Source organism: Lithohypha guttulata (assembly GCF_036872675.1).
Source record: "Lithohypha guttulata strain CCFEE 5908 chromosome Unknown scaffold_10, whole genome shotgun sequence".
Classification (NCBI taxonomy): Eukaryota; Fungi; Ascomycota; class Eurotiomycetes; order Chaetothyriales; family Trichomeriaceae; genus Lithohypha; species Lithohypha guttulata.
Genome location: NW_027042759.1, coordinates 186,868 through 214,726, shown reverse-complemented (window position 1 = coordinate 214,726; position 27,859 = coordinate 186,868). Strand labels below are relative to the sequence as shown.

The 27,859-nt window shown below is 49.1% G+C and overlaps 12 protein-coding genes across 12 annotated transcripts; 6 read left to right on the top strand and 6 right to left on the bottom strand.

The window, feature by feature from the left end:
- Positions 1 to 172: 172 nt before the first annotated feature.
- LTR64_008552 (uncharacterized protein) lies at positions 173 to 771 on the top strand (the record flags this gene model as incomplete). Its single annotated transcript, XM_064902863.1, has 2 exons — positions 173 to 650; positions 725 to 771. The coding sequence occupies 2 exons, from the start codon at positions 173 to 175 to the stop codon at positions 769 to 771; spliced, it is 525 nt and encodes a 174-aa protein (XP_064750752.1).
- Positions 772 to 853: 82 nt separating this feature from the next.
- LTR64_008551 (uncharacterized protein) lies at positions 854 to 2,365 on the bottom strand (the record flags this gene model as incomplete). Its single annotated transcript, XM_064902862.1, has 1 exon — positions 854 to 2,365. The coding sequence occupies one exon, from the start codon at positions 2,363 to 2,365 to the stop codon at positions 854 to 856; it is 1,512 nt and encodes a 503-aa protein (XP_064750751.1).
- A 1,193-nt stretch (positions 2,366 to 3,558) lies between these two features.
- LTR64_008550 (uncharacterized protein) lies at positions 3,559 to 5,511 on the bottom strand (the record flags this gene model as incomplete). Its single annotated transcript, XM_064902861.1, has 1 exon — positions 3,559 to 5,511. One exon carries the CDS (start codon positions 5,509 to 5,511, stop codon positions 3,559 to 3,561), a length of 1,953 nt encoding a protein of 650 aa, XP_064750750.1.
- Positions 5,512 to 6,942: 1,431 nt separating this feature from the next.
- LTR64_008549 (uncharacterized protein) lies at positions 6,943 to 7,828 on the top strand (the record flags this gene model as incomplete). Its single annotated transcript, XM_064902860.1, has 2 exons — positions 6,943 to 7,489; positions 7,596 to 7,828. The coding sequence occupies 2 exons, from the start codon at positions 6,943 to 6,945 to the stop codon at positions 7,826 to 7,828; spliced, it is 780 nt and encodes a 259-aa protein (XP_064750749.1).
- Positions 7,829 to 8,544: 716 nt separating this feature from the next.
- LTR64_008548 (uncharacterized protein) lies at positions 8,545 to 10,423 on the top strand (the record flags this gene model as incomplete). Its single annotated transcript, XM_064902859.1, has 2 exons — positions 8,545 to 8,580; positions 8,627 to 10,423. The coding sequence occupies 2 exons, from the start codon at positions 8,545 to 8,547 to the stop codon at positions 10,421 to 10,423; spliced, it is 1,833 nt and encodes a 610-aa protein (XP_064750748.1).
- Positions 10,424 to 11,038: 615 nt separating this feature from the next.
- On the top strand, positions 11,039 to 13,320 carry IKS1 (putative serine/threonine-protein kinase iks1; the record flags this gene model as incomplete). The annotated part of the gene is made up of 2 exons (XM_064902858.1): positions 11,039 to 11,112; positions 11,160 to 13,320. The coding sequence occupies 2 exons, from the start codon at positions 11,039 to 11,041 to the stop codon at positions 13,318 to 13,320; spliced, it is 2,235 nt and encodes a 744-aa protein (XP_064750747.1).
- Positions 13,321 to 13,544: 224 nt separating this feature from the next.
- On the bottom strand, positions 13,545 to 14,141 carry LTR64_008546 (uncharacterized protein; the record flags this gene model as incomplete). The annotated part of the gene is given in 2 exon segments (XM_064902857.1): positions 13,545 to 13,897; positions 13,916 to 14,141. 2 exon segments carry the CDS (start codon positions 14,139 to 14,141, stop codon positions 13,545 to 13,547), a joined length of 579 nt encoding a protein of 192 aa, XP_064750746.1.
- Positions 14,142 to 14,583: 442 nt separating this feature from the next.
- LTR64_008545 (uncharacterized protein) lies at positions 14,584 to 15,113 on the top strand (the record flags this gene model as incomplete). Its single annotated transcript, XM_064902856.1, has 3 exons — positions 14,584 to 14,741; positions 14,791 to 14,891; positions 14,944 to 15,113. 3 exons carry the CDS (start codon positions 14,584 to 14,586, stop codon positions 15,111 to 15,113), a joined length of 429 nt encoding a protein of 142 aa, XP_064750745.1.
- A 169-nt stretch (positions 15,114 to 15,282) lies between these two features.
- Positions 15,283 to 16,068, bottom strand: LTR64_008544 (uncharacterized protein; the record flags this gene model as incomplete). The annotated part of the gene is made up of 1 exon (XM_064902855.1): positions 15,283 to 16,068. One exon carries the CDS (start codon positions 16,066 to 16,068, stop codon positions 15,283 to 15,285), a length of 786 nt encoding a protein of 261 aa, XP_064750744.1.
- A 1,702-nt stretch (positions 16,069 to 17,770) lies between these two features.
- Positions 17,771 to 19,357, bottom strand: LTR64_008543 (uncharacterized protein; the record flags this gene model as incomplete). The annotated part of the gene is made up of 2 exons (XM_064902854.1): positions 17,771 to 18,500; positions 18,555 to 19,357. 2 exons carry the CDS (start codon positions 19,355 to 19,357, stop codon positions 17,771 to 17,773), a joined length of 1,533 nt encoding a protein of 510 aa, XP_064750743.1.
- A 4,454-nt stretch (positions 19,358 to 23,811) lies between these two features.
- Positions 23,812 to 24,987, bottom strand: LTR64_008542 (uncharacterized protein; the record flags this gene model as incomplete). The annotated part of the gene is made up of 2 exons (XM_064902853.1): positions 23,812 to 24,225; positions 24,277 to 24,987. The coding sequence occupies 2 exons, from the start codon at positions 24,985 to 24,987 to the stop codon at positions 23,812 to 23,814; spliced, it is 1,125 nt and encodes a 374-aa protein (XP_064750742.1).
- An 876-nt stretch (positions 24,988 to 25,863) lies between these two features.
- Positions 25,864 to 26,517, top strand: LTR64_008541 (uncharacterized protein; the record flags this gene model as incomplete). The annotated part of the gene is made up of 2 exons (XM_064902852.1): positions 25,864 to 26,407; positions 26,438 to 26,517. 2 exons carry the CDS (start codon positions 25,864 to 25,866, stop codon positions 26,515 to 26,517), a joined length of 624 nt encoding a protein of 207 aa, XP_064750741.1.
- Between the last annotated feature and the right edge of the window lie 1,342 nt (positions 26,518 to 27,859).

The following is a 27,859-nucleotide window of genomic DNA, read 5'->3' as shown; positions in this document are numbered from 1 at the left end:
CGTAGTAGGTGCCTGATTGTATGTCACCTTGACTTCACCACTTTATCAGACCGCTGATTCCAGACAGCTTGCTTCAACTTCTTCTACCAGACAACCTCACATAAACACACACTGTGTTGACGAATAAATCCAATCCACCAATTTACAACCGTTATTCTCGCAAAAAATCACAATGGCAGCAGTCCTCAACGGCTTCTCCCCATCACCACGGCGGCCAACAGCCCACCTGCAAATCAGATATACCTCGCGCCTTCCGAATACCAGATACTCCTCGCCCATCATGTCCTCCCAATCAATTCTCACAGCCACAATCACAGACACACCTGACCACTGGCGAATCACCACCTACATCCGCAATACCTCATCTCAACCACGATCCCAGTCGATAAAGATCGATGCGTGGCCAATGTTCTCGCCTGAAGATGCGCAATTCGTCGCATCGGCTAGTACCGAGACTGCTGTGGCGCCCGGACAACAAGGGAAGGTCGAGGTGGAGGTAGCGAAGCGGGATTTGGCTGACTTTGATGAGAGGACGGGGAAATATGTCCTGCAAGAGGGGATGTATATGTTTGAGCTGAAGAGTGTGGAGGACGTGAGCGTGGGTGTGGGAATCGTGAAGCAAGTCTCTGTTGTGGGGAGGATGGTGTGGAGTGAGTAGAGCTGTCGCTGTTGCTAGTGGCCTGTATACTGGAGTCGGTGTCATATGGCGTGTATATTCATTCAGGACTACTCAAGTCCCGGAGTCGGCAATTCATTCTATTCAGACCATGAACATGTACTCATACCCATATCTCATGCAGTTTTGGTCGTGATCATGAAAATGGACATTTCAATCATAAACCCCTGCCAGTGTTCACTGCAGATGCTCATCACCAGGCACATAAACTGTGTCAACCCACCACTGCTGATTGAACCCCGGCATACACCTATATCTGGGTGGTGCTTGCTTCCACTTTACTCGCTGAGTCTCCTTGTCGTCCTCAAACTTGTTCACCGGCACCGTCACATTCACAACATCATGCACATACTCCCTAATCTTTTTAACCCTTTCAGCCTCATGATTGCTATACGCCACATGCACATACGGCAGCGTCTGCACTCGACTCATACCAATCTTCACCAAATCACTCGCCAGTGTCTGAGGCTCCCCACCATAACATTCACCCTCCACATTTCTCCGAAACGAGATTTGGCCATCAATGAAAGGTGCCGAATCAAGCACTACCATCCCGCCCCAACACGAAAACACTTGAAATGGCTTCTTCTCTCTGTACAATGTGTATGCGTCAGGTTCGTCCCAAAACATATTTCTCGAAAAGGCCCAGCTCATGTCCTGTGGAATCTCGAAAAATGTGTTTCCAGACATTGACCTTGAAACCCAGGCGTCGTAGAAGAGGTCACCGCCGTCCACCCAGTCCATTGCGCAGGTCTGTGTTGCGTTTTGGAGGAGATGCTGATACGTCATTTCGAGGAGGTCGTCGGGACAAATTGCGACGTCGTTGACGAACATTATGACCGGCTTGTCGCTGAACATTGGGCGGGTCTTGGGGTTTGTAAGAGGTTCTAGAGCCATGTTGCGCAGTTTAGACAGCTCCTCGATACGGTCGACGCCGTCGGCATGTGGGTTTATGTCGGATTGATCGAGCCAGTATTGCACTCCGTGCTTTGATAGTTCCTCTTGGATGCCGTACAAGACGCTATATGTGCCGTCGTGGGAACGGCCTTCAATGATGGAAAGAGCACAGTTTTCGGCACCAAGAAATTTGATGACTTGAATAATACTCCCTAGCAGCCGAGGTAGGATATCGATAATGTTGTACAGATCGAGGGCGAAGAAGTACTTTATGCCAGGGTCCTGCTTGGAAAGTTCACGAAGGACTTGGTAACGTGGTCCCTGGTTGTGTTGTTCCGGACATTCCAAGCGCCAGAATATGCTGTTGTCAAGGTTGAATATGGCATCAATATAGTCGTTAAGCTTTTGCTTCTCAAAATGCGAGCCATCCTCCTTCGGCTGCGGAACGTGCTGGGCGATAAAATCGACAGGTGGCAGCCTCGGACGACCGTTGAGTCCTAAGCTTGCAGATTCTGCTTTGCTTGAAGGGTTGGGAGGTGCATGGTGAGCATGGTTATGTCTTCCCGCTTGCACAGGCCCTGTGAGATCCGACGAGCTTCCCACCGTACCATAGAACTCGTTGTGAAGATCATCGGCGGGGTTTGATGCTGCGTATGGTTTTGTAAGACGACTGTACACGTTTTGTGTCGATTGCATAGATGTTGCATTCCATATTATGACGACAAGACCTATGCACAAAGTCGCGAGCCTGACAAGCTTGGCGCTGCTGTTGAAAGTTTGCGAAATCCCCATTGCGTATCACGAAAAAGCGTCCGGCAGGTATCTGTTCGAACTGTGAATAGCCGATCCGACAATGTGGCAGCGAGGTTGTGTCCCGATTTTGCAAGCTCGAAAGGTGGTGAGGGTCCCTGGCTGAACAGCATACGGTGATATTGTTGCAGTATCCCAGCAGAAGCCTGAGGCTTCAGCATTATATGAGGGCGGCATCTGGATGGTGAGCCAAGTAGGGAACATGAAGGGGTTGAAGCTTGGTAGGTTCAATTGTCTTTAGCGTGTTATCACTTGAGTCGTGCGTCCAGGATACACCTCCGGAGGAGCTCCATCCTTATCTTTACGGCTCAGATCAGTGTGCGTGGAGTGGAGTCGCAATCTTGAATGCTTGTGTTCGTGCAAAAGTCGTGCATAAGTTGCTAGGAATTTATGTCGCGGCACCTGACGAGCTGATGGACAGATCGTTAACCCAGACGAGAAGCAATGACCCTGCAAGACAATGCTCTACCAGGCCACTATGTTTGCCAGCACCCACGTTGCGATCTGCCTTGGTGTACAACAGCCATACTAGCCATCCCGACTTCCCAGATGAACCATGCATATGAAGTCGTCGATCTGAAGCTTCCGCATGTCGTGTGGAGGCGCACGAACTGAGAATTTGGTCAGCCGTGAACATGTACGTGCCGCAATGTTTGGTTGTGAGATAAGGAAAAATATGTACCCCTGACGCTAGCCGCAGTCATTGAGTGAGTGACGAGTCTAATCAGATGCTCCGGATCTGGATTCCGCTCATTGGCTGGCTCGGCGAAGAAGCCACTGCCAAGATTCGCCATCATAGTCGAATAGTTACCGCTGTGGGTGCATAACATCCATTCTGTGCGGCAAACAAAAGGCACGTGGCTCGTCAGACGTACTTTAAGATGTGGCTTGTTTGCCTGGGTTCCTATTTCGTCGCACTCACCGCACTGTAAGAGCCCTTACGAACACGATCAAAGACCTGGTCTTAGACAATTCTTTTAAGAACATTAATTTTCTTGACTGTGGGTTGCTGAAGTACTTTGCTCTACCTGGTCTCGTATCGGTGTCTTCATATTGTCCTTGTTTGTCAACTATTCTTCAGATATACAACAAACAATCCTTTACAAGTCTTCACTCCGGGTATTCCCACAAGAACGTAAGACTTACTTCCCCAAAACAGCGCTTTCTACAGCTATTCACGCTTTCGATACCCTCCTTCTTGTGTCGTACTTGGCCATCAGCGCCTTACTGTGTTTGTAGTGGCGACCACTGGCACGAGAGACGATGTGTGGTGGGGCGAGTATAGTCGTCTGAGATTGAATGTCTCCGAAAATCAGATAAGAAATGACTTTACGACAGATATTGATGCAGTCCAACGGTCCAAAGGGCTTCCGTTTCTGATAATCATAGACCGTGTAAGATCCTGGCTTTCTGCAATGTCTGGGAGGCAGATTGACTAGGTCCCGTACCTTCAGTCCCTCGGAATAGATGCTTGGATTGCTAAGATCTCGTGTAACGAGACGGTCATTTGCCACTTCTGACGCCCGATTGTCAGGCCAAGGGTAATACACGTAGTCGTGTTTGCTCGTGATGTTTCGACCAACAAGTAGCGGTCCTTGCGACGAAGAAGCATCTTCTGGACGATGCATACTTTCGGAATGCAGGCCATCGACACCATGATTTGTGGCCCCTACAGTTGGGGATGGACCATCCGAGATGGACATGCTGACGCTTCGATCAGAGGAAGGCAGTCGACCTTCTCCTCCGAACATCCGAACCTGACCATCGTCATCGACAACAGGTGCTGCCGTGTGAGAGGTTAGTGTTGGCGTATCCCTGAAAGATTCATCTGCCATGCCCAGAAGGTAGTTGCCGCCATAGAACGTAGCATATCGTTGTGAAAACATATCGTTCGATGCTTCTGAGGACGAAGAGTCCGTATCTTCAACGAAGAGTGGGGCGGTCTTCGTAAACCTTCCTGCCTCATTTTCTTCGAATGATGGCAATTGCCGCACGAGGCTACGTTGCTTATGTTCGAACACCACTTCTTCGTTTCGATCCAGGCGTAATTTCTCAAGTATGGAATCGTCTAGATGGGCTTTCACCCACCAGTAGTCAGTCCAAAACTCGTGGCGCCGATAGACTATGGGACCATGTGTCAGGTAGTTGAGCCGTAAAACTGCTTCGTGTAAAGCTCTCGCTGCGTTGGCGTTCCATTCCCGCTCGGTCGGAAACAGCATGAGTGCTTCAATAGCGCCATGTGTCAATGGCAAGTTGGTATTCAATCCATCGAGTCCTAGAGAACGTGTCTCTGCTTGCTCACCGTGGTCAAAGATGAATTGACAATAGCAAGCGACCATGATTTCGATCTCCTCAGGAACATAAAAGTCAGGTTGAGCCGGATGACAAATCCATTCCAAACAAAACCGAACAAAGGGTATCTCAAAGAATTCACTTTCGAGAGGATAGTTCACATTCTCGTGTCCGTCAGTACTTTGTTGGAACACCTCGAAGGCACGCCTCAGATTCTTCCAGATTAGGTAGAATAGGCTTGGTTCCTCTTCTACAGTATTGAGATACAGGCTTTCCTGGTATTGGTTGTGCAAAGTCAGAAGTTGGTGAGCCAGGACGTTGACCTCGTCGTGCAGAAATTGAGGAGTGAACCGCTCCCAGTCCTCGCTGTCAACGTTCCACCCGTGCACTCGTTGTCTGGCTTGAACACGAGCAAGTTGGCGACCCAGCAGGGAGAACTCAACTTCAGTGCCTATTGAGAACGAACCGGAATGTACCCTCTGGGCCAATTCGCCTATTCTTTCCTGTAGATACTCAACTATTCTGCTCTGCCAGAGTTCCTCGATCTGTCTGATAGATTGTTCAAGGGTTGAGAGGTCGTCTGTACTTATGAATGTGCGTAACGTCGGTTCCAGTGAGCTGTTGCGTAAAAGTTCTTCCAGGTCCATGCAATAAGAGTCGATCTGCTTGATCGCAAACTCGGGCGTGAAATCCCGACATCGAGCGTATTCGATGAGTATTGAGCATGTCTGACGCATGTTGGTATAGAACTCGCTCGCTTCCAGCTTCTTGTGATCCGTCGTATTGTCCACTGCCACGGACCGTGGCTCTCTGATGTTTGACAATTTTCGAACCATTGTATCACGTTTCGCAAAAGGTCGGGTGAAGCTGTATGTGCGATGTAGGGGTTGGCCAGCAAGTTAGAAAAACGAGTACAAGGAGTAGGAGCGGGAAGAGTGCAAAATATGAAGAGTCGGTTAGGGGTGGTAATGAAGCTGATAGCATACGTACCGTCACAAGCACTTTATGGTCGTGATGCGTTCGTCCATTGCAGCAAAGAAGCATTGTTAGCAGTACATGATATCCGTGCGCAGCCATACATGCATCAGGCTGCAAACGTGAGAGAAATAGGGCGAGCGTCCAGCGTGGGTAAGCGTCAACAGGGCCATTATGTAGCCTCAATTTGCAACCACTCAGATAGAAGTGTTGTAGTATGCTCGTTCAATAGCACTCTGATACTTACTTCATAATTTCGACCAGGTCTTCTTTTACCGCACAATCCGCGCAACTTAATGACCGTGTTCAGTATTGGCGACTAGAGCACAGGCCATGGCTATCGCTACTGCCTTCATATTTCCACCAACCTGTACTCTCTAGCGTCAAGCTCTAGACTTCCGTGTATAGCCATTCCTGCTTCTGTTCTAGAGGCGAACATATTGCATTGGATAGGTAATCTTCATGGCACGAGTGACAACAAGGCATCGAGCTCTGCATTTCTAATTGGACAAGCTGGCAATTTAAGCACAGACCACGGTACCCACGTAAGCAGATCGCCGACTGTTGGTATTATGCGTACCGCCCTTCACTCAAGCGGGCAGTGTTGTATGATTTGCTGGTTCTGACCACGAATCTCATGGTTATGATCTGACGGTCACAGCATATCCGGCTTCCCGCGGAAGAGGTGGGATCCGTGTAGCACGAGGCCGAGTGCCATGGTCAGTCCACTCATCTATTCGTTGTACAACTGCACAGTCCAAGAAGCTGAAGAGGATGACGACAGAACCAACGTGATCTGCAGGCATAAAGTGTCTGGCTCTCCCCGCAATTCTGGGCATCTGGTCCGTGCACGGTGGAAGTCAAAGAGAAATAAGCACCACAGGAGAGACCCAGGATTGGCAGGAGCGCAGCATTGGCAAATGCGGGCTGTTGCTTCCAAGGGTCTCCATACTCGTATCTTCGTTCTCTCTTCTACACTCGTGCTATATCCTACTCTACCAAAGGCTGCAACCAACATAAGTAGACCACAGGCTTCGTGTTCAGTCAACAGAGTGATTCCACCCATGTTTTCGTATATCAGTTGAACACGTTTTTCAAGAGAAGTTGCTCTGAAGTGGAGTTTACGAGCTCTTTGTCTGCAACAACAAAACTGCCATAAAATACCTGTCGACAGGAGGTAAAGTGGTATTGTGTGTACTACGACCTGGTTGAGACGGACCCTCACCAAAGACATAAAGCTTTGCAGCAGGACTGAGCGTAGCTGCGAAACTTGAGTCCAGTTTACCGGCACAATGAACGATTCCAGCTCGGGCGAGCTCCCTGCTGCAACCGAGAGACGAAAGAGTTTCGTCGATATGCTGAAGCCTAGAGTGTTCAGCACCAGCACGTCCTCCTCGACCTCTCCCGCAGGTGCAGTGCCAGCAGCACCACCACCACCAGCTCAGCGAAAGAGTAGTATGTCCATGGTCTTGGGTCTCTCTGGCGCAGGGAACAATCAAGAGTCACCATATAATGCTTTCACGCGTCAACGCCGAGCCAGCATTTCTACCTCTTCAGCTAGTGGCTCTGAATTCCGAAACAGCTTTGACGAGAACGCGATCATCGAGGATGACGATAAGCTGCCACCACTAAATTCTCCTCCCAGTCCTTCATTTGCCCGCAGACTCAGCTTTGGTGCTCAAGCAATGCGTGAGGCGAGACAAAGCGGCACGTCTCCCACCAATACTGCTGGTAGGCGACCCTCGTCTTATCTGCTGTCCACATTGACCGAAGATTCCGACATCAACCATGATCAAAAAGCTGCACCTGCTCGCTCCCCAGGGACGGCCAAGACTGGAGGTAAGAGTCTAGGTCGATCTCTTTACCTCTCATGTTCATTCTGATATTTGCGTCAACCCTTTTCTATACGTTTTAGAGCGTGATCCACAATGCTGACTTTGCATAGGAGAAGGATTCAACTGGTCCGATGCCATGAAGAACAAGAGAGCCTCTATTTCTGCTGGAAATCCATTCTCTCCAGCCCATAACCGGAGCAAATCGTTCAATGCACCACAGCCTCCACCACCACCGAAGGAAGTCGGGCTGAGTAGTCCTCCCCCAGCTCCCTCTGTGTTGAGGTCCAAGAAGCCAGACCACCTAGGTGAACGAATGCTTCGAGGAGAGTTTATGATGGATTAAGAATGGCTTTGAGCTAGGTTGTATTACTACGAAATTGTGAGCGAAACCAATGAAACTATCGAGAGGAGCCCCGTTGAAAGGATGCAAGGATATCTATGCTGAACGTGCTTGTGTGGTCAACATTACTATATTACTGAGCTGTTAGCAATATGAGAAATACTCAATATTGTCGCTGTTTCCATGCTGTACTCGTATTGTGCCTCGGATTGACCTAACCCATTATTTGTCACAACGAGAACATCCTCGCTAACAACCACTTGTCTTGAGGCATTGATATTGTGCCTGCTTTTAAACGAAGACGGGGCCAAATACATTTGACGAACATCTGTCGGGCAAGGTTTTCATCCTCACGCCGTCCAGTGATCTGAACTTACTAGCCGCAAGTTGTGGACCCCAGGCGACGTCAGGGTTTGATATAGTGGTCCTAGTACTACCGGATGTAAACATAGCTCGTTAGCCTCCAGAACGATAACATAGAGCCAGGTTACAGCCACACTCTCTTACTACGCCTCAGAGATGCGTGTGTCTTGGTCGATCTCTCAAGCGCTTACACGGTAGCACTGTACGACTACTCACAGAAACACTACTGGCCCGTATTCGCTGCAATGTCTGCCACCGACATGATCGTTTGATCTCGAAGTCAGCGACTGAATCTCTCTATTCCAGCTTGGTGCTTGTTCGTGCCAGCATTCACGCTACCAGTCCAAGCAACTAAGATGGAGAAGACGGTCAAAGGTGCGACCAAGATCAAAGTACGTCAATCTTCATGGTTCGGAAGTCGATTCTAACGTCCTCCAGCTTGCCGCACCTAAAACAAAATATGTCGAACCCATCCTCTCCGCGACTCGTGGCGGTGAGACTGGCGTCGCCGATGTCTTCCAGACTTTGCAGCTGCGTCTGCGCGATTCGACGTGGACGATTGTCTTCAAGGCCCTGATAATAGTACATCTCATGATACGCGAGGGTGCTCCCGAAATCACCCTGCGCTACCTGGCCGAATCGCCAAAAAGGTTGGCCATCAGTGGTTTCGCTGAAGTCCAGACTCAAGGCATCAGCATACGCCGTTACTATGAATACTTGCTGGAGCGAGTTAAGGCATATCACGACACCAATACCGACTTTGTGCGCTCTGGCACTGGCAAGATGCGCTCCCTAACGGTGGACAAGGGCCTGCTTCGACAGACCGAGGTTGTGCAAGCCCAGATACAAACACTCCTAAAATGCGATTTACTTGGGGGCCCTGACCCTGAGAATGAGATCTCACTGACAGCATTTCGCCTTCTGACGCTAGATCTGCTGGAATTGTTCAAAGCTATGAACGAAGGGACCATCAACGTCCTGGAACATTATTTCGAAATGTCCAAGGTCGACGCACAAAGGGCTTTGGCCATCTACAAGACATTTGGCCGTCAAACCGATCTGGTGGTTAACTACTTGTCCATGGCCAGACAGTATCAAGCGGCAACCAAATTAGAGGTGCCGAAGCTCAAACATGCACCAACGACTCTAACTTCTTCTCTCGAAGAGTATCTGAACGATCCAGACTTCGAGATTAACAGGAGGCAGTACTTGGCTCAGCAAGAAGCCAAGCGGACAGGCAAACCTGTGCCTGCAACCGCATCGACGAGTAAACCAGCACCCAAAGCAGTCGAGCTACCTTCTGCCAGTCGACCTCAGGCACAATCCACACAGCAGTACAAAGGACCTGCGCCTGATCTGATAGACTTTTTTGAGTCCATCGAACAGAACCAACAGCCAATGGTGCAGCAAACATACGACCCTACCCAACAGATCAATGCTGGTTACGCACAGGCTCAAATATACCAACAACCACAGGTCATGCCTCAACAGACTGGCTATAACCCTTTTATGCAAGATTACGGACAGAACCTCCAGCAGCAGCCGCAACAGCAATTACAGCAGCAATCTCTTCAACCAGATTTCACAGGAGCTGGTTTCGGCGGATATGGTCCACAACCACAACAAGACCCAAACTACAATTTCACCTCTGGAGTGTCGTCCATACCTCAGGGTGGTGCAGCAGATTTCTCTCAACCATCAACAAGCACCGGCTTGTATCTTCAATCGCCGCAAGCACTATCACCTCAATCTCTACAGCCACAAGCTACTGGCACAAATCCGTTCAGGCAGTCAATGATGCCGGCCTTAAGCAATCCAGTGTCCAGCAGCACGCCAGCAGTAAATCGTCAATCCACCAATCCTTTCGCGAAACGTGGTACTGGTGGTCAATTATCGCAGGACATGGCATTAGCGCCTCTTGATCAGCAACAGTCATCACAAGTGCAACAATCACAGCCGGTACAGCAACAAGCCACGCTAGCTCCATTACAGTCACAGGTGACTGGCACGAACCCATTTGCGAAGAACAGTTTGTCACCACCTCCAGTAGGTGCAATGTCTTCTTTGCCCGTCAATGTAACCGGTAGCACAAATCCCTTCAGGCAGAGTCAATTCGTGAACCAACAGACAGGTCAGGGGTGGCAGCATGCTAATCAGGGCACCTTTGGAGGTTTCGACGTGAACAACGTGGCGACGACCTCGGTATTCCCTAGACCGGGTGCGCAGCAAACATAGTTCCGTCGTCACTGCTGGGAAAATTAGATTTTACATACTAATGCATCTATATACATCTATAAGTCAGGTATTATCCTGATGCTTCTCAACATTTTTGCTAGTAGACATATAGGAACGGCGTTTGCTCGTGTCAGGCGTGCTCCTTTGTTGTCTAGCAGCAGTCTTGGGTATGACCAGCTGTTTTGCACTTCTGTAGCCGTGTCTTTTGTGAACTCACCCGTGTTCTGGTTGCTGTAGTCATTCGTTGAATTATCCGTCACGTAAAACTAAGATGGAAGTACGTCCAGACGTGGCTTTGTGTTAAATTGGAAATTGATTGCGCGGTCATGCAGGCCGTCTGAAATCAGTCATCTCAGACGACATTGAGCAGGAGCGATGCTTGTCTGAGGAGTTTCCTCAGTCCTCCGCTCCGTGCTCCAATTAAATGCACCAGCTTCGAGTCTAATCCCGCTCCTTCCTCAACACGAGATTTCCACAACGCTCGTTACGAGAAAGCGGTCTCCAACCTGTTCGCGTGTCACGAATAAATTAAATAATGCTTGCTCAGCCGCACAACATGGGCTGGCTAACTTCAACATTAAGTGTTCGCAGACAAGCCCATTGATGTGATGAACCATGGCAGACTTGAACGACTCTAACGATGACCACTTATCTATAATACCATATGACAATAATCGAGAAATCGTACTGTAAGTCTGGTACCATGTGTACTTATAGAGGACACTAACACCCGTAGTCGTCATGCAGACTCAATCGTAGTCTTCGATAGCCAATCTAGACAATTAATACTCCGGAACCGAAGCAGAGGTCTCGAGAGACCAGCAATTGACACTGCATGTCCAAACTGCGGGAGACCATACGAGAGTGACTCCAATGCCATCGACGATGACTTCGAAGAAGCACAGCAACCTTCATTCATCAACAACGACTACTTTCGAATGCTAGCGAGCAGCACCCCTGGTTCCAATCGAAGCTCGGCCCCACCGTCTCCACGAAGACAGCTTGCTCAACCGGTACGACCATCGCCTCTAAGCTCCAGTACGACTGCATCACTACCTGAGGCTGAATTTGTTGGGAGCAGTCCGGCGCCACCAGATAGTATCCATCCGATTTCCGAGACAGCCTTCGCAGCTGAATACTTTGAAAGGTTCTTTGTGATCGAGAAGGAGCTTGGTAGAGGTGGACGAGGGGTAGTCTTGTTAGTCAAGCATGTCTTGGATGGAGTTACGCTTGGGCATTTTGCTTGCAAACGCGTTCCGGTTGGCGATGATCATGCTTGGCTCGAGAAAGTACTTGTCGAGGTTCAAGCTCTTCAGAGTTTATCTCATCAGAACCTTGTGTCTTACCGGCACGTCTGGCTCGAGGACTATCAGATCAACAACTTTTCACCGAGCGTCCCGTGCGCATTCATTCTTCAGCAGTACTGCAATGGGGGTGATCTACACACCTATGTATGTGCTCCTGCACAAGTCCAAACCACCACACAGGAGCTCAAGGAACGCCTTCGACGAAGATCAAAAGGCGAGGCAGATATGCCGCGGACCCGCAATGAGCCTCGCAAGCTGCCCTTCGACCAGATCTACTCCTTCTTCCTCGACATCACAGAAGGACTACGCTTCTTGCACCTGAATGGCTTCATACATCGAGATCTAAAACCAAGCAATTGCCTAATCCACCGCGTCAGTGGCGAGACAAGGGTTCTTGTCAGTGATTTTGGTGAAGTACAATATGAGAATGCCGTTCGCAAATCAACTGGCGCCACAGGGACAATCTCATACTGCGCCCCCGAAGTCCTGAAGCCAATCTCGCCTGGCGGGCCCTTAGGCAATTTCACCTTCAAGTCCGACGTCTTTTCGCTCGGCATGATTCTACACTTTCTTTGCTTTGCGGACCTACCTTACCAGAACGCGAATGTCCTGCAGGAGGAGAGCGAAGACCTGGACGAGCTCAGACACGAGATCACGTCGTGGACAGGCTTTGACCAGAGCTGGAGACAACGGCCAGAACTACCGAACAAGCTATACGCATTTCTGAAAGAGTTGCTATCCATACTACCTGAAGGCCGACCATCTTCAGATGACGTCCTCAACGGCATCAAAATGGGTGGACTGGAATTTGTGCCGGAGCTCAAACGTCGTGGTTCTTCTACAACGACTCCAACTTCTACTTCGGAAGATCTTACAGCCGGCAAGGGACGAATCACGAAGCTCGATTCACCTCACCCTCAACCGTCGCTGGGAGCCACCACACGAAACAGGCCCAAGGATATGGATGCAATGTCGCCATCTCGACAGATGCGCCGACGAGGACCTAGAAGTCCTTCTCTTGGTGGTTCCCAGAGTCCCAGACAAGCTTCGGAAGATTACACAAAAGAGACTGTGAACCATTCGGCACTAATGATGCGTAGATCGTCATCGCATGGCACAAGCAACAGCCTTACGAGACCACCGTTGCTCAACCCAAGGCCCTATGCACATGTCTCTGGATCTGTCCCACCACAACCGTCCAGCAAGCAATTGAGTCCCAGTCCAGAACGCGATCGGCCAGTACAGCTATTACTACCGCCCCCAACACGTCCAACTACACCACAGCAGCGAGTCGTAAGTTTATTGACCTACAGAATCCAGACTATCTCTGTCTATATCCTGCTCTTTGCTACGAAACTCATGTCCCTGCTCCAACCATGTCTCAATAGTGGCATCAACAGCACATTGTTCTATGTCGTCTTCCTTCTTGCGGCTGCCGAGCTAGCCACGATGCCTCACCCTGTTTGGCGAATTGGAATACTTACAGCATTGCATGTAGGCTGTCTAGTCTATGCTTATACTCAAGGACTTTGGTGCAAGACTTTGAGCGTATCTGAATGGACGTCAGGTGTAGGCGATGCTTTTAATTAATAGTCCAGCCGCTGTGGTGGATAAGTTTGTTTTTGTGTTTGCGTGAGGGCAGGTACGGTGAATTTGATTGAGCGTTGTAGCGTGTTTGCGCGTCGGACGAAGGCTTCTGGTACTTGTCGTGAAGCTTTCAGTGATAGGCAGGATATATTTGTGAGTTGAATTGTTCCTGATTGATATGGATGTTGACACTGTGCACTACTGCAAGCGTGTCTTCCCTCATCCCCTCAACCAATCTTAGCCTGGCTAAAATCCATCTCGGGGTGCTCCTTCATAAACTTCTTCAGCAAATCCTGCTTCTGCTGCTCATCACTAGTCGGCTTGCCCTGCCTCTTCATCTCCTGATCATACATCATCTTCTCGACCATGCCCCTAGTCTCTCCATCCAAATCATTCAACTTGGAATTTTCCGGCACAATCTTCGTGACATCGATCTTCGGCGCATCCGTTGTGATATGCGGCCACCAATTCGTACCTCTCGCCTTCGCAACAGTGATATTGATCTCCTTGCCGCCATCGGATTTCGTGTTAAGCGTCCACGTTGATTCGTCGGTTTGAAGTGGGAATGGTGTGTCTCCGTCTATGATTGGATCCTGACCTTTTATGGCGACCTTGATGTGTGTCTTTTTGAGGTCGATGAGGAGGTCCTTGGATTTGAGGTTCCCGGGGATGGAGATTGTGATTTCGGCTTCGTCGAGAGTTTGTTTCCATTTGTATGGGAGTTTGGCTTGTTCTTCTTCTTCGCGGGCTTTGGCTTGTTTGTCGTTGCGTTCGCGCTCGGAGGGGGTGGGCGATTTGTCCCGTGTGGTTGATGATTCGGCCATGGTAGCGGCTTAGATTACTGTTTTGCTATTTGGCTTCTAGCTATACGATGTGTGTTTCGGCCTCAGAGGTTGAATGGGATTAGCGCTTGAATTTCATCGAAGTAATGGTCGCGCCTGCTTAAGCCCACCATCAAATGACGCACTTTTTAGTGCCTGCAAAATCAGGGTATTAATGCCTGGTTACACCCGGGAGCAGCCAGAGCCTAACCTGCCTAAGCACAGATTAGGCATGGCTGCAGGGTTATGATGTCAAACCTCCAAACCCTGGGCCTTGGTGGTCGTGGCTCGGATTGTGGCATGTGCTGCAGTTCATTGTGACCTGTTGTGCCTTGTTTAAAACACAGTGGTTTGGACTCCTCGACAACCAACGTCGACCTTGCATTGCTACAAATACACGACACCTTCACGCTGTGCAACTAGTGTCTTTAGATATTCATACAACATGTCTGCTGTGGACGAGAACAAGCCCGATCTCGCGGTTGACGAGACTCCAATCTCACCTGTAGAAAGACGGAGCTCGCTTGAGAAGCACTTGCAACTCAGGCCGGATGCACAAGATCTCAAGAACAGGAATATCTTGCTAGATACTAATGCTGCTCCGTAAGTAGCACGATCCTCTTGACGTGCTAGCCGAGTCTGACACAGGTAGTTCTCTTCAAGCTAAACAGCATGAACTTGAGCGTCAGCAAGCGACAGACAACCTGAAGAAAGGTCTCGAGCATCGGCCTGAGAAAGACGAGCTCATCAATCGTATGGGTTGTTCCCAAGCCACAAGGAGCACTGACTGACATGCTGGTGCTAGGAAACATCCTACCTGACTCGAATGCTGCTCCTGGACTGCAGGCCAACCAGAGAGCTCTCGACAAGCAGATGCGCTCCGATGCTCTGGAACAGAAGTTGCAACGACGACCCACCGTCGATGAGCTGGTCGAACATGGCATCCTCGAGCCTGGTGAGACGCCGTCGGCATAGCAAGAGACGTTGGCTCATCTCATGTCGTTGTTAAGATGACTGAAATTAGCACAAGAGTTTGTTGCTAAATCGTAAGAGACAATATGTGGTGGCCCATAGCTTAGCACAAAAGATCATATCATGGACAGCTCCATGTGAAAAAGACTTCAGTGTTGGTTTCCCTCGTCGTTCAGTACGACTCAATTTCTTCTACGGGTTGCCGCATATTAATATCCGGCTTCCAGCCCTTCGGCATCTCTTTTCCCCTCACGGTCATACTATACACACTTATTTCGACCTTCTCGACACTCTGTCTCGTAACTCGAAGCTTGCCTTCAAACTCCTTCGCGAATGGCCCGTGACCAGCATTAATTAGCTCCAGTTGCGTCCGCATGGTTTGCATATCGGTCAACACAGATGCACCACCTTGAAGCCCTGGTAGCTTGCCATTCGTAGCCATGTAGGTAATAGCTATTTTCATCAGCTCTCCAGTCATGTCGAAAATGCCAAGGACATAATCCTCGTATGTCAGCGTTATCCCGGCTGGTATGGTAGTAGCAGCTTCGCTGTGTGTCATGATGGCTTGGTTGACGAGGTAATGCTCGAACAGGGCTGCTTCCATAAACTCCTGGATACCAGGTGATATCTGTCTTTGGTAACGGTGAGCATTAATTCCCTGAAGGTCGTCTGTAACGCCTTCAAACGTCTCCTTGATCTGCTGCTTTAGTTTCGTCATATCAGTCAAAGCTTTTCTATCAGTCAATGGCTTGCCGATCTCTTTGGTTCGTTGGAGAGCAAAGATTATCTTTTTGCTGTAAGCTGTAATATCTCGTGATGCCTTTATGACTCGTTCGCGTCGGTCGTGGTGTGTGTCTATTTCGGATTTGAAGTGTTCGAACATAGGCAAGTAAGGTGATGGAGAATCCTCCTGTTCCTTAGACTCCATTTCTGCTCGATTGCGCTTCACGCCTGCCATAGGGTGTATTGATGAAGTCTGCTGCCTATGGACGAATTTTGTTGTTAATCATTCACGTCATTTAGGGTTTAATGCCCCTGGAGCTGGCCAAAAGATGGGTTCCTGCCGCTTTCAGATTTAGCTTCGCAATGCTACTACATGCCTAAACCTGCCCATCTTCACCACCCTAAATTTTGCCGTACTTGCTTTTATCAGCCGTTCCGCTTCCATTGAGGACACAGCACTTCGAGTATCTAGCATGCATGGCTGACTCTGTCGTTGGTCGAGCTTTTCGCCCACCAGTCATCGTCTTCTCTGCGAGCCTTGCTCTCCGTGTAGTGCTCCTCTTCTATGGCATCTACCAGGACGCACATTCGGCCATAAAATACACCGATATCGACTACTACGTCTTCACTGATGCAGCCCGAGCAGTGTCAAGGGGAAGGTCGCCGTATGACAGAGCAACTTATCGATATACACCACTACTGGCCTGGATATTGCTACCGACGTCTTGGTCGGGCAAAGATGGCCTTTGGTTTCATTCAGGCAAAGCGTTGTTTGCATTGTCGGATTTGGTGGCAGGATGGCTGATTTATAGGCTACTGCAGCGACAAGGCATGGAGAGATCTCGTGCACTGAAGTATGCTAGTGTATGGCTGCTGAATCCCATGGTCGCCAATATCAGCACAAGAGGAAGTAGTGAAGGATTGCTATGTGCCCTGATGGTAGGGATGTCATACGCTCTTGAGACACGAATGGTACTGCTTGCAGGTACCCTCTTAGGGTTTGCTGTACACTTCAAGATCTACCCGTTCATATACGGTGCAAGCATGTTCTGGGCACTCGGAACGGACGCAGCAGATACACCTATTCTTCGACAATTGACTTCTCATCGCAATCTGCTGAACAAGCCTCGCCTTCAGCTCCTCGCAACATCCTTGATCATCTTCATGGCTCTCAATGTCGTGATGTACACAAAATATGGCAGTCCCTTCCTCCAACACACCTTCTTCTACCATTTTACCCGTACCGACCACAGACACAACTTCAGTCTTTACAATACTTTACTCTATTTATCTTCTGCCGACACCTCGAAAACACCATTGGTCTTCTCAGTCGAACGTCTTGCATTCCTTCCTCAACTCTTGCTCAGTTGTATCATCCTCCCTCTCCTTCCATCCACTCGATACAGCCTGGCAACGACCATGCTTGCTCAGACCCTAGCATTCGTTACTTTTAACAAAGTCTGCACAAGCCAGTACTTCCTCTGGTACCTCGTCTTCTTGCCGCTTTATCTGCCTCATTCGTCTTTAGTGGCCCGATGGGATAAACTTGGTGTACCAGCACTCGTGGCTTGGATTCTAGGTCAAGCTGCCTGGTTAGGGTTTGGCTTTCAATTGGAGTTCCTAGGTCGAAGCACCTTTGTCTGGGGACTTTTCTCTGCCAGTGCGCTATTCTTTTCAATTAATTGCTGGTTGTTGGGCATCGTGATAGGGGATTCAAGGCAGATAGTCATGGCCAGCCAAGCACGTCGAAGTCAGCATGTCCGAGATACACAAAGACCAAAGAAAGAGGAAATCAATTCAAAATAGATTCGATTTGTACCCACCTCTACCCTTGCCTGGTCGTTGCGCGTGCTCCCATGACTCTTCGGCAAGTGTCCACGTAACATCTCAGTGGTTTATCAGGAAGCACACATGAGTGTGGTGTCCATATCACGGGTTCAGACAATTCCTGTTACATTTGAAGCGCACGAGTCTGACAAAGGTACATGGGAATCCTGATGGTAACCAGCCTCAGTATCGTCCTCATCTATCTCGTCCTCAGAGTCGGCAAATCGTGTTCTGTGAGGCGTCTGAAGCGAGATGGATTCGTTTCGTGGTTTAGGTCTCAGTGCAATAGTGTCCTCACCTTGCGGCACAGGTCCAACAATGTCTTCACTCCAAGGCCAGAACCAGAGTAAGGAGAACCATGGCAGAACAGTGATGAGTATCCGACGAGAGGTGTTCAGTCTCGAATGAAGGTTATAGTATGCATCGTTATGTTCACCGTCCCACGTCTGTTGCGAATCATGGCTTTCGTCAGCATGAGCGCACTCTTGTGATTTTGCGTTGCTCGACGAAAAAAGTTTCAAGATGTTGAGACCCTGCATCGAGTCGCGCTTAGCTTTCGCGTTTCTGTTTGAAGCATTTCGGCCCAAAGACGGGGTGATGTCTCCATCGGGACTTCTCCAGTGTTCGAAGGCGATGAACAGAATGCGAATGAAAGAGAAGGTTCCAATCAGCATTGGAAGCAGTTGCGATGGTTCAAGGATGCGAGTATCTGCTGTTCGAGCATTGGTAATGAGGACACCTGTTGCCCGATTCTCATCCAGGGTGAACTCGATGACAACCATGGCGAATATGATCCACCACAAATTGAAGACGCACAGCATCTTGCTCATGACTATCATCCTGCAACAATCATTAGCTTGCAATGTGTCTATCGCTCAGAGGTGATGAACCCACTGTTCCTTAGTTGCACCTGTTGCATACCGAAGCCGAGTGGTTGATGCATATTGCCCGCCTCGCAGGAAATGTACTATCTTACCAACCCGAGTGACGGCTGCAATCGGGGTAGCAAGTACGATAGCGATGCTATACGCTCCAGAGACACTGCTCACACCGAGTGCAGCATTGCTTGCTATACCTTTGAGAGGCAGCTCGAACATCGTTACCATATCCTTCCGGCAACTGTCGTCCACTGTGCCAAATTGATCCAGACCTTTCGGTAATCCTTCGGTACCCACTGACCAGTACCAGATAGCATACCAGCTCACTCCAGCGCCGAGGAGAAGTCTCAAGTGTGTGCCAAAGCCGCCAAATTTCCGAATCCCATTTAGACCCTCCTTGCGATATACACATGTTCGGTATCCCCACAGGCTCAACACACCCCACGTGGTGCCTGCGCACAGCAGCAACATGATCAAACCGTCCATGAATGTTATGTCATCAGTTCTTGTGCTACGAATCATGGCTGTCAGGATTGCAGTCAGGAAGATCGCGTTGGCATCCAACCCTCCATTTATCTCATCAACGATGAAGGTGTTGGACACCCATCCCGAGAACCACTGGAGGTAGATACCAAGCCGAACACCGAGTCCATAGAGATCGCGTGCCAGTTCGGTGGTACAGTCTTGATTTGCTTTTCGGGGTTGCAGACCAAAATCGTCACGCGAACTGCCCAAGAGCATTTGCAGCATTATCAAGCAGAAGATAGCAGCGAGTACAAATATGAGCGGGCCATCGTTGGTTCCCATTCTTGTCGCCATGGTGTATCAAGAGTGCCCGGATGAAGAGAAGCAGCATACGACAAGGTTGGAGCGCACGCGAGGAAGGTGAACATCCAAACACAAGGCCGTCCTGTTGCATTGAATATCAACTTTCTGAATGTGACTGGGCTGAATAGTGTGATGGACCGATTGTGGCTGCGCATGCACGTCGCTACGATCCATGTTGGCGGTCGCATGCTAGCTGTTGCTCGATTGGGTACAGAGTCATTCTCAAGCTAAATTCAGCTCCGGGCGCATGATCAGGCTGAACGGAAGTCGAGGTTGACGAGAAGAGGGGGGGACCTTTCGGGGTTGAAAAACTTGAAGCACTATGCCTGAAGTATAGAATGAGATGGTGGTGAGGTTTCTTCTCAGCCAGCGCTATGTTCGCAAATTCAGATATCCTGAGATGCATAGGTATCCTCATATACTGTACCCTGGTCAGTCTGACACATGTGCATACCTACACACTGGAAGTTCTTGAGACAGAACGATGCCCCATCCAACATGCACACTGCTCACTCCTGTAGTGGCCGCATTAGCTCAGCCTTGCTGCGCCTTTTGCTGAAATTGGAACATGTCGGCGGCCTACGAGCCTATACATGTAGAGGTGTCTTGTGACCTGCCTGACCAGGATGTTGTGGCATGGGAGCTAGTGGTGGGGTGAAGCTGGGCAGAAGAGGATGAGGCCGAACATGTGTTTCGGTAACTTGTTGCTTTGAGAGCCTGAACTAGAAGGGTATGCTTCGGATGGTACATATATCGTTCAAAGCATGTCCGAACACGTAGTATCGAGTTGGAAGCTATTGATTACACTTTTGGTGGGCGACATCCTAGTACGTAGCAGCACTTCTAGACAATTGAATGGTTGGTCGGCCTGGTATTGTGCACATAACAATGTCCGGCCTGTTACAGCTTGATTCTGCATACAGTACCAGGATCAGGCGTCTCGTCTTGAAGCTTGGCAACGAGATTCTCCTCGACAAATGCTTCCATGCTTGGCTCTCGATCAATCAACCGCCTTGGAGGCTTGCCTACCCTTGGTATCCGGGTGTGACTAGCTCTTAATTTCGCACAGTCTGAAGTGAAGAGAGGCCTCGGCGAACTAGCTCGGTTTTATCGTTATGTAAATGGCTGCCATATCGGCTATGCTGACTTGACTTGTCCTTGAAGGTCAACTGAAACGAAACCCGGAAAGCTACGCCCGAGGCTGATGGTGGATCGTCGTCACAAGACATCGTGTCATTTGACCCCACCTCCGTGCTTCTTCACCCGCAATTGCAGTAATTTACCTTTTCACATGCAGGACCGTTGAACATACGAACAATTTGGTTTTCCTACGATGGCTTCAACCTCCTCTTTAAGAAAGCACCGCATTACAGTGCTGATATCAGGGAATGGCACAAATCTACAAGCTCTGATCGATGCATGCAATGACTCATCCCTCGAGAACGCCCAAATTACACATGTTATATCAAACAAGAAAGATGCATTTGGCTTGACACGAGCACAAAACGCAAATATACCTACCACATACCACAACCTCGTTGCAGGCGGTTACAAAAAGAAATACCCAGAAAACATCCAGAAAGCACGAGAGGAGTATGATATTGATCTGGCAAAAATCATCTCGAGCCACGATCCCAAACCTGATCTTGTGGTCTGTGCTGGATGGATGCACATCCTTTCACCCAAGTTTATTGACGATCTGAAGTCTGCCCACATTCCCATCATCAATCTTCACCCTGCCCTGCCGAAGCAATTCGATGGAGCTCATGCTATTGAGAGAGCTTGGGAAGCATATCAAAAAGGAGACATTGCAGTCACTGGCGTCATGATACATTATGTGATAAGCGAGGTGGATCGGGGCGAACCCATTGTGGTAGAGGAGGTCGAATGCAGAGGCTGCGAGACCGAAAGCGAACTGGAAGAGAAAATACACAAGGTTGAATGGAGATTGATTGTGCAGGGCACCGCAAAGGCCTTGAGCAAGCTTGAGTCAGAGTCAACAGCTGAATGATATCGACTCCCCGGGAAGTCTTGCAACCCGGCACAATCTCTGCACTGAACAACGTGCCTTCCTAAAAAACACAATGCCAGTCACTGTTACGGAAATTGCTCCGAGCCAATGAAGCATCACACGAACCAGAAGGCACGACTATCGTTTCTCACCATACGCAGAGTATCTACCAAAATCCAATATGCAAGAACGTCGAACCATGCACAATCCTTCCTCGCTGTTCAGATTCCCACTAAAATACAGCATTGGTCTGTCGATGAAGACCAAGCAGCATCTGATCGCTATACCCACCTACCATTTGAAGACATACAGACATACAATGCTCCGGCTCCCTATACGGCCTTGGATCAAAGTCGGACCGCACAATCTCAGCCTCGTCTTTGTCCTTGTCCTTGCATCTTGACGACTGACGAAATCGATTCAGTGTACTATCGATCAGTGCGGATTGGGGTGATCATGCTAGGCTGATCAGCTGTATTGACTACGCCGATCCGTATCGTGCTTTCGAAGATGGAGTGCACTGCTTCCCTGAGGCAAACATAACTCCTGAGTATGATAGCATTCTCCTTCCCGGACGATCAGCTGACGTTGTTACGTCTAGCTACCTGACGCTATTGACGACCTCATATGTCATCCTCTCGAGGACTAGTAATGGGACACTACTCACTGCTACTGCGCTGCAACAGCACGAGCATGTCCTCACCCCGGCCGCACTACAGGGAAGGGTCGACTTCGTCAGCGTTATGGGACAGCAACGATCAACGGTCTTGCCCGTTCGGCCAGTGACGTTTGCTATGCTGTACTAACGCTAGCAATCTACCTCTCTGATGTGCCCGCAAGTACACAAGGGCTGGAAGGGCGATCGAACATTATCTTCACTCGACCGAGTCCCCTTCAAAACCATGCGACGAGCAAGCACTGCCTGTCGAACATACTTCATACCCCTAGATGCACTCGATATCGTCATGTGCCAATGTAACGCCATCCAATGGACAGCCTGATGTTACTGTAACTATGGACAGCTATTTGCCTCATTGAAAGAGCGGAGAGTTCGTACTGGAGATCCTTTTTTATGGTATCCGGGAACTATTCAAAGGTATAACTGCTGAGTGTGCAAAATCACCGTCGTCGCGTTGGCAGATTTCCACAACCTTAGCAGCCAAGACCACTTTACAGTACATCGTCGCCTAGGAGATACAAGTTCCACTGGCGAGACTGTCGCCACGAGTCTGGTACAACAGTCAGTCAACGCATGTTTTGCTGAATACGGAGATGAAGACAATCAGCGCGCATTGAATTGACAGTGTACGTAGGGACCCTTGCTGTACCTGGCTTGTGCTTAATTATCATTTACATACGTACTTGATCTAGACATCTATACGTATGCCGCGTAACGTAGCACTTGTTCTACACTTCAATATATAACAGCAACCATTACGTATACGTATATGTATACCTCGCTGATGTGAGATACGTACACGTGCACTACGTAGACTCGTAACGACCCGACAGCGAGCCTCACGCCTTGACAACACAAGGAATACGTACTAGACGTGCAAAGACCCTGCTGTCCCTCGCCATTCAGCAACGCAAGCACACAAAGCGCTTAAGCTGTCTGCGAAGCTCGTGTGGTGTCAGCAGCGATTCAAAAGCACGTTGAGCAGACATTGAAAACATGTCGACTGCATGTTGACATTGTGTCAACGCTGTGTTGGAAGTGAGCCGCGTTCGGACCAGCACGTAGTCAGCATATAGAATATGCGGAATGCTTAGTGGTTAGGCTACATTTACAGTAAAACCTCACGGGGTATTCGTAGGAAGAAAGGGTTGTACACGCACTACGTACCGCTGTGTCGCTGCGCTAGGCGTTGAATCAAGTAGTCAGTCCACCGGTAATGTAAACTGAGTGACATTGAGCAGTACGAGTACGGCGAGCTATATACTCCAGGAGCAAGAATTACCAGCTCGTACTAGCCTGCTGTACTATGCTGTAAACGGTATAGCTGTTTTCGGGTATTCGCAATTTTTCATGCAGTGTCACCAGATTTACAGCTATTTCCAGAGGGACCGTCTTTTCAAATTCCAATTCAAGTCGTTGCAAGTCACTCGTATGGATACACAAGCTCGAAAAGTGTGTGTGTCCCACGTATTGCAGAAATTCAAAATCGTGCGCTACACGATGTGAAGGGACATCAGATTTGAATCACCTTGCGTATGCACAATTTTGCTACAGAAAGAGATCGATCAGAGCATTCACGGTTTTTGTGCTCGTACCGACCCTTGCACCAACCTCCTTTCCTTTGACCCTTGCAAATAAGCACCCAGTCAATACGTAGTTCCACATCTAATGGCTCCAGTATGTAAGCACAAGTCTGTCAATGATCAACGTTGATAAAGAGATATGCTACCTTGCCACTTCAGTATCGTCTGTATTCTAGTGTCTGGTATATCCTCGATATTCAGAGTTCATGTTATTCATGCTGAATGTGTTTGACGGCATTATCCTGCCAGGAACTGGTGTACTCTGCATCTGAGCATATTTCTCGCTCCGCTGTCTGCCCATCTCGGCACGGAAAGCCAATAGTTCAGATCTGTCTTTCTCATACTTGGCATCTTCGAGAAGCTTTTCGTGCTTTCCCACTCTTCGCTGTCTGATGCAGCAGAAGGCAAGGACGCACAAGGCAATGAGGAATGAGCCACCAACAGCTGCTGCGATAGCTATCTTGGCGTTCTGGCTGAGACCTGACCACTTTTGTCCTATCGTTTGTCCATTATCGCCATCGAGGTTGACAGGCTTAGTCTCATTGAGTAGCTTGATGCTCTGGAAACTGCCAGAGTGGTCGCCATACTGATACTGTGTGTAACCTGTAGTTCGATCTGAAATGCGTAAAGAACGTACTGTCATAGTGTAAGGGCCAGCATCATAGTCGACCTCGCCGCCAGCCCATTCAATGGTATAGTTATTATTGTTCTTGTCACCTCCAGCCCAGATACCAAGGCGAACATCAGAGGGTGTTTGAGGGAAATTTTGGCCGCCATTTGCGTCTTCGTATTTCAATGTCCGGACAATATTGCCGTCAATGTAGAAGTCGATCTTGTCTTGCGACCAATCAGTAGTGTAGTTATGAAAAGAGGTTTGAGGGCTGTCAACAGGATGCCAGATAGCTCGGTCGTATGAAGTGGTATTGCCCTTGCCGAAATAGTTGGATTGAACATGAGTAGTGTTGCCTCCGATCCACTCCCAATCGATCTCATCTAGAGTATCGGACTGAATAACGATTGAGCTGACGACACCCTGACCCGTTGCGGCTTTGAATATGCACTCGACAGTGCCGTAGAAAATGTAAAACTTCGACCTTACTGTTGGTGCATCTCCTCTCTGATTGATGACGAAATCGAGTCCAGTTGTGCCATAGGACGACTTCCCTGCTGTCCAATTCCATACGTTATCCGCCATCATATACCGAGTGAAATCCATGGAGTAATTTGAAACACCAAGGGCAGTGTTGGGAGCGCATGTCGTGTTTAATGGGTTGCAGTCCGACCATGTTTGAGCAAGTGATGTAGTGAAAAACAGCGCGAGGGCTGGAAGTGTGGTCGAGGGCTTCATTGTGAAGACGACGAGGGTGATTGAATCTGTTGGAGAGTTGTCTCGATCGAATCTGGTTGTGAAATGAAGGAACGTGTGATGTCTTACGTGTGGCGGACGTGGTGAGGACCGTGCTCACAAGTGACGACAGGAATGCGATATACGTAGCAGGAAGGAGTGACAGACTGTCTGCAAACCAGTGCAGAACAGATTTAGTAGGATGATTGGGAAGGAGTGACTATCGCGACAGCGAAATAGAGGGAGCGTGAAGTAGAAGGACGAACCGCAACGACGAAACAGACAAGAGTAGAGGTAATTGTGTGAGTGAGGAGCTTTCCTATCTGAAACGCGAACCATGCACGCAACACTGTGATGGGGTAAGTGATCTTCAGGTACTTGACCAATGACATGCTTCACGATAAGGTCGGTTAGCCAATTATGGAAATCGAGGTTCAATAGCGCGACCGAGCCAAGGTGTTTCGAAAGTCCGTTTACCCCCTTCCTCCCCTGTGCCTATGATTGCTACCACGAAATACCAACCATCTTGTCCAACCGTCCACTGCTTTAGGCGGCTTCCTATCCTCTAGAATCAACAGCTCGTCGCTACACAAAACGAAAGAGCACAGAGCGCTCAGCGATGTAGATCTGCGGTGCGTGTGGTGTTCGAACGAATGAGTCTACGGCAGGTATTCGGTAGAACTGCAAGCGCCAGGTGTGTAATGCAAGGGCGTCTGGTCTACCGTAACGAAGCCCACCTCACAGACACTTGCCTGAGAGATCGGTAAGGACTCGTCTAGTCAGCCCTGGTTTGACGCAAAATGTCCATCTTATGACTGCTGGGAGCTAGTTGAGTACTATGGTTGATGTCGTGCTAATACGCGAGTGAAGTACTGCATCATGCCACCAATACGACGGTATCTGCGTATCTCAAAGCATTCAGCCCTTGAATGTCGTATCTTTCTCGAGAACCCAGCTGATGGTCCACGATGGCTTCTGAAAGCCAGCGACCCTGCTCTGAATCGCATCTTCGAAGCCGTCAAGCCTTATGTGCTTCCAAAGTTGAAAGAGGAGAACGAGCGAGCAAAGGGAAAGGGCAAGAAAAAGAAAAGCGTCAAAGATGTGATTGTCAGAGACGACTTTGAAGTCAGCGTCTTCTTGACCGATGTCGGTACCAGACATAACCTTGTAGTCAAGCAAAAGACATTTCAAGACCAAAGAAATATCTCGGAGAGCAATACTCGTGCTGATCCCGTACTGTTACACGAAGATAGTGATGGGGACAATGACCTTGCGCAGATCCCTGAAGCCGGCGATAACGACAACGATCCTCGTGACCACAATCTGGACGATGATATGCAGGACGACAAGAAAAAGCTGGCGTTCAATACTAGCTACACAGGGTTCGCTATCTGGGGCAAAGTTCTGTGTTTGTTGGTTTCGCGTAAGAGTGGGCCAGGTCACAAGTTATCAGGTACCAACGGTAATGGCCAGGTTCTGATGGATGAATGGATCACTGCCACTCAGATGCAACAGTACGACGATGACGAATGAGACACAAAGCGACAAATTTGAGCTATCTGTCTTGACGATGCTTTTCATCATGCGCTCATCTGGGCTTACCGGTATTGTTTGCGCAGTGTGTCTGTATCCATCCGGCCAGATAGTGCAGTAAAAGAGATACATGCTTGACAGAAGAAAGTACGTCAAAGGTTGCACCGGCGGTAGCCGTGTCAAACAGGGGGCAGGACGTCTGTCGACTGACACTGTCAGCTCTCATGTCACCATTCTTGTTGTAAAGGAGTGGTTGACTGAGACAATGCTAAGGATGAATCGACATTCATAGGACATGTCGCTTCGCTGAGACAAGCAGACTGGAGTAGTGTTTCTGCGTCGGGTCTTATGCGACCAGCAAATAACTGTGTTTCATCGAAAGTGAAGATTACCACGCAGACCAGAACTCAGTGGACAGTATGCTTAAAGTCAGTCACTGGTGGGGACAGCCTGACGAGTATTACAACTTGGCTACGTGTGACGTGGAGGAATACTACTGTCAAGACATCTGAGCCGCATGCTCCATCGTTCAAGGGCTAAACCCGGCTCAGCTTACAATAAAATCTACAGGCACAAAGTGGAGTGACTGCCTGCTTATGTCATAGTCGATTCACTGCCAGTGTGTGGGAGAAAGAACTTCCCAAGCGCTTCGTATCTCGTTTAAGAGCACGTACTCGTGAAATTTGCTGACCGGCATCCAAGTTCGTGGGACGAGTTTTAGTATTGTGCAGCGTGCCTCGTGCTGCAAGCCAAGTCGTCGATGCATGATCTTGCGGCAGATTGTTGGAGCAATATACGAATTTACATTGTGACCAAAGCAGGAAAAAGATCGTGTCAATCGTGGTACTTCTTCACCGAACACGTCCCAACCGTCGCCAATAGTCGTTAGTGGAGGTTTGTCAGGTACGCAACCGATATGCGTCACTTCCACGTGGGTGGTGGATATCGTTAGCTCGATCATCCGATCTGGAGAAAGGCTGAATCCAGAGTTGGCCATGAACACTTATGGGGAAAGCCGAGAAGCCCCCTTTTCCACTTTCAGCATCATTGCACTTGAGGCGGTGAGCATCGCTCACATATGGCAATCTCCCCCTCGCTTCAACATGCAGGGGTGCTCCAAACTGTGAGTGAATAACCAGTTCATCGAAAGGATGTCGATGGGTCTCTCCAGGACAAGGTAGCGATCAGATTGTGACGAGAAAGCCAAGATGTTTTCGCTACACAAGCCTTAGAACCAGGACTTCATCGTCTTCCGCAGACAACTTTTCCTTGCCGAGTAAGGTCTGGTCAAATTCATAGCACAACAAATCAGGGAGCCTAGTGAAGCTAAAGTTCGCATAGA